At 40.9% G+C, this 4,094-nt stretch overlaps 1 protein-coding gene across 1 annotated transcript in view; it reads left to right on the top strand.

The window, feature by feature from the left end:
• Nucleotides 1–312: 312 nt before the first annotated feature.
• The window catches only part of LOC106520309 (zinc finger protein DPF3), a 20,004-nt gene continuing 16,222 nt past the window's right edge, over nucleotides 313–4,094 (top strand). The window contains exon 1 of the mRNA XM_014012311.1: nucleotides 313–565. Within this exon, the coding sequence (XP_013867765.1) occupies nucleotides 534–565 (32 nt within the window). The 5' untranslated portion in view covers nucleotides 313–533. The remainder of the gene's footprint in view (nucleotides 566–4,094) is intronic.

Genomic DNA, 4,094 nt, shown 5'->3' with positions numbered 1-4,094 from the left:
GTGTGTGTGTGTGTGTGTGTGTGTGTGTGTGTGTGTTTTAAATTTCTCTGTCAAACCTTTTGCAGTACAGTACCGTATGTGGGAGGAATTGATCGTGGGCACTTCTACGTGTTATGAGTCTTGCTTGCATTACTATCAAACACTGCAGCTTCAGGTAATGTGAAGAGAAAATAATTGTATTGTTAGTGATTGTGCTAAATTGTTAATTATTTTATTGAATAAAAAATACTTTCATTTTGATAGCATATGCCATAATAATATGCTGACAAGTTTTGTTTACATCARAATCTCACAACTATTCAGCGTAGTGAAGGTCTCTTTAAGAAAAAGTGCTGTAATTCAGTTGTGTACAATATGAATACAAGGGAAAACCCTTTAAAATAATTTTGACAGTTTACCACATTAGGCCACGCCCCATCCGCTCATGCTGAACGTCTATTGGTCCACGAATTCGCCTCGGGTTCTGATTGGTCAATTACTGTAGGTTTCCCTCAGAACTGCAAGACGCCGATATTGCGTTACATTGTAGCAAAATGGCGGCTGTCATTCAGAATCCACTAAAAGCGTAAGTAATTTTGACATTTGTTAAACTGTGAGTAATTACTTTGGTGCCAACTCGACCGATGGAGCTGGTTGTTCGCGCGTGTCATTCCCAGCCGTGTGCATATGGCAGGCGAAGCTGTCCAAATTCATTTTCTGTACTTCTTTTCTCGGCAAAAGTAGCCTTCCACTGTTCTTTTATTCCAACATTTAGTGTTAAACTCGAGCGAAAGGCTGCTTGACATTTTCGCCGGACTAAAGGGGCTTCTCCGGCACACGGCTCTGCGTGCTACCCAACAGAATGTCGTCTCTCCCGGGGCTGTACATTTATTTGAAAACTGCCGACAACGTTGCCTGACTGTGCGCCGCGAACGAACGATTAAAAAGCCGATTTCCTTCGAGCTCGGTCGGGGGGCTCGGCGGCAGCGGAATCATCGTCTGGCATTCCGAAAGTCGYTTATAGTTGCTGTGAATTGTCGACATTGTCAACTTTGGCTCCTCCGAGCGCAGACGTGGTCAGGACCTGGTAAAGCAGGCAAGACAGACAGAAAGAAAGGAAGGGAGGAGGTGTTTAGTATTTGCAAGCCTAATTCAACAAAAGTGACAGCAAATTAGAATCTGCTGCTGAAAGCTGGCTGTCACTCTGTGGTCCAACAGCAAAGGCAACATATATTTTTTTAGCACACAATTTAAAGCAATTACTCATCCTTTACCTCATTTTTTTCTTTGTTCTATTTCACCAAGGCATAGTGTTGTGTTAAGCACACTTAACCTCTTATTTTCTAATAAAAATACCCAGTTTTCCTGTATTTTCTCAAATGTACATTGAGTTCAGTTGTACGTGACAGCATCAGTGAGCCAGGGTGTATTGATGTGTTCTTATGGATCTGTGTGGAGGTAGAGCTGGAGCTCCACTGTGCCTTTAAGTGGAGGAGTGCTGGAGATTAGCTTGGTCCAGGATCCTGGGCCCATCTGTCAGAGAGATGCTCTGACAGGGAGGAAGTGTTGGGCTCAAGCAGGAGAACCATCTGCTCCTGCACAGAGGTACCCTGCCACCTCAGTGAACTGCAGCCCAAAGGGTGGACCCATGGGCCCGTTCTGAATCAGCAGGCTTCCGGGCACAGATGTGTTTGGGTGTCTTAGTCCTACCGAGGACCCAAACTGTGCAGATGCCAATTGATCCGTTTTCATCTTTTTTTTTTTTTTTTTGTGCAACTTTCTGGTTTGTTTGTTTTTAAACACGTCATGTGACTTTTTCTTCATGACTACTTATTCTTTCTTGTTTGCTTTTAAGTCTAGTTCTTATGCAAATAATTGCAGCCATTGTGTCAGTTTTTGAATGTTTCACATCCCTTTTCATGTCACATTAGAGTCCTGAAAGACATTGAAACATCTTTTTGGTTGGGTTCTTGATATTTATCGACCTTTTTTTTTTTTAACCAGGCAAATCCCATTGAGAACTCAAATCTCTTTTAGGACCAGAAGGCAGCCTAAACATGCATGTTTCTGGTCTGCCGGAGAAAACCGTGAGAAAACTCACACAAACACAAAGCGAACATGCAAACTTCACACAGAAACACCACAAATCAGAACCAGGAATTGAACCCAGGACCTTTTTAGCTGTGAGGCAGCAGTGCTAACCCAGTAATCCATTGTGCTGCCTCTATTAGGCCAAGCAGCAGTCATGTCTCTGTGTGTTGTTTTATCTGCAGTGTTGGCGACTTTATTGAATGTACACATGCAATTTGTGAAATTTTGGGGAAACCACCCCAATTCAAGATGGCTGCCACAGCTAAGTGGCCTTAGCCAACACATAAATGGCTGCAACTCAGCCAGTTTTACGGATATTGAGCTAATACTTGGTGTGGTAGTAGCTGAGCCTGATCTTAAACACATGCTGTGTTTGCTAACTGATTGTGTGGGGTTTGTTTTTAAAATCTAACCATTATATATTTCTCTCAACCTTGTCCTGTTAGTGAAATATCTCATGAACTAAGTGGGTTTTAAGGAAACTCTCAGTAAACAATAATAGACCATTTCATAGGTAAAAATGGTTATAAATGTGCACACGCAATACACTCTGAGCTTACACTTTTTAAAAAATGTTTGCTTTGGAAACGCCATTGGAATTAAAGAAATTCAACCAGTAAATTTATGTTGTTTTATAGACCAGATGTATTTGCTCTAAACTGGTTTGTGTAAACTTTTGTTTAAGAGCTTACAGGAGTTAGACAATGAAACGCCTGTAATTTTAGTGTGGGAGGTTTCATGACTAAATTGGACCAGCCTGGTGGCCAATCTTCATTAATTGCACATTGCACCAGTAAGAACAGAGTGTGAAGGGTCAATTAGCAGGGTAAGAGCTAGGGGTGTAAGAAAATATCGATACACTGAAATATCGCGATATTTCATTTCCCGATACTGTATCGATATTCTAAAGCCCTGTATCGATTTTTAATTAAGGTTTAAAATGTCAACTTTCCTGCCAGCCGTTCATTTTTATGTTGTAGTTCATCCTCTGACCACTAGTCAGCAGCAGTGAGCCAGCCATTTGGCTCCTCTACCTCTTGAGTGCCAGAGAGTAAGGGTGGCATTAGCATTGTGAGTAAACATTAGCTTCATGCTCTAATAGCTGAATCTGAGTGGAAAAGACCGACACCCTCTGCCTTCTAAGCTGAGGGAAGGTTACGAACAGTTACTTATTTGTCAAAATGTCTATATTTTAAACCAAATTAAGTGTCTCGTGCGCTCTTTTTTCCAACTTTAGTCAACCTTTACGTTACAGAAAGCTAGCGCATGTCTATGTAATAGAATTTTCTGAGACAATGAATTTTGGTTTTTCATTTTTTTTCCAGTTGAGGTTTTTATTTAACAGAATTTTTGGACCAAAAAAAATCGCAATATATCACAATATATCGCCTTGCTTACAGTATCGCAATATATTGGGATATATCGTATCGTGACCCCTCTGTCATGATATGTATCGTATCGCCAAATTCTTCCCAATACACAGCCCTAGTAAGAGCACAGTTTTGCTCAAAATATTGCAATGCACACAACATTATGGGTGAAATACCAGAGTTCAAAAGAGGACAAATTGTTGGTGCACGTCTTGCTGGTGCATCTGTGACCAAGACAGCAAGTCTTTGTGATGTATCAAGAGCCACGGTATCAAGGGTAATGTCAGCATACCACCAAGAAGGATGAACCACATCCAACAGGATTAACTGTGGACACAAGAGGAAGCTGTCTGAAAGGGATGTTATGGTCTAAAACCAGGTGTTTCAGTTTCATTGTCTAACCCCTGTAGATGAGATTTTTCATAGCTATAATGCTTTTTTGAGTTTGTTGAGTTTGCACAATTCCAGTGGCTTTTTCATAGCAACCTCAGTGTTTTTTTACCAGCTGACCTGTGACCTGGAAGAGCAAGGCTCTGCTAGTACTCTACAAAATGGTCTATTGGATATACAGTGGTTTGCAAAAGTATTCATACCCCTTGAACTTTTCCATATTTTGTCACATTACAACCACAAACATAAATATATTTCACTGGA

This window comes from Austrofundulus limnaeus, unplaced genomic scaffold, assembly GCF_001266775.1.
Source record: "Austrofundulus limnaeus strain Quisiro unplaced genomic scaffold, Austrofundulus_limnaeus-1.0 Scaffold2, whole genome shotgun sequence".
Lineage (NCBI taxonomy): Eukaryota > Metazoa > Chordata > Actinopteri > Cyprinodontiformes > Rivulidae > Austrofundulus > Austrofundulus limnaeus.
The sequence above is the reverse complement of the archived record's forward strand: the minus strand, read 5'-3'. Positions and strand labels throughout refer to the sequence as shown.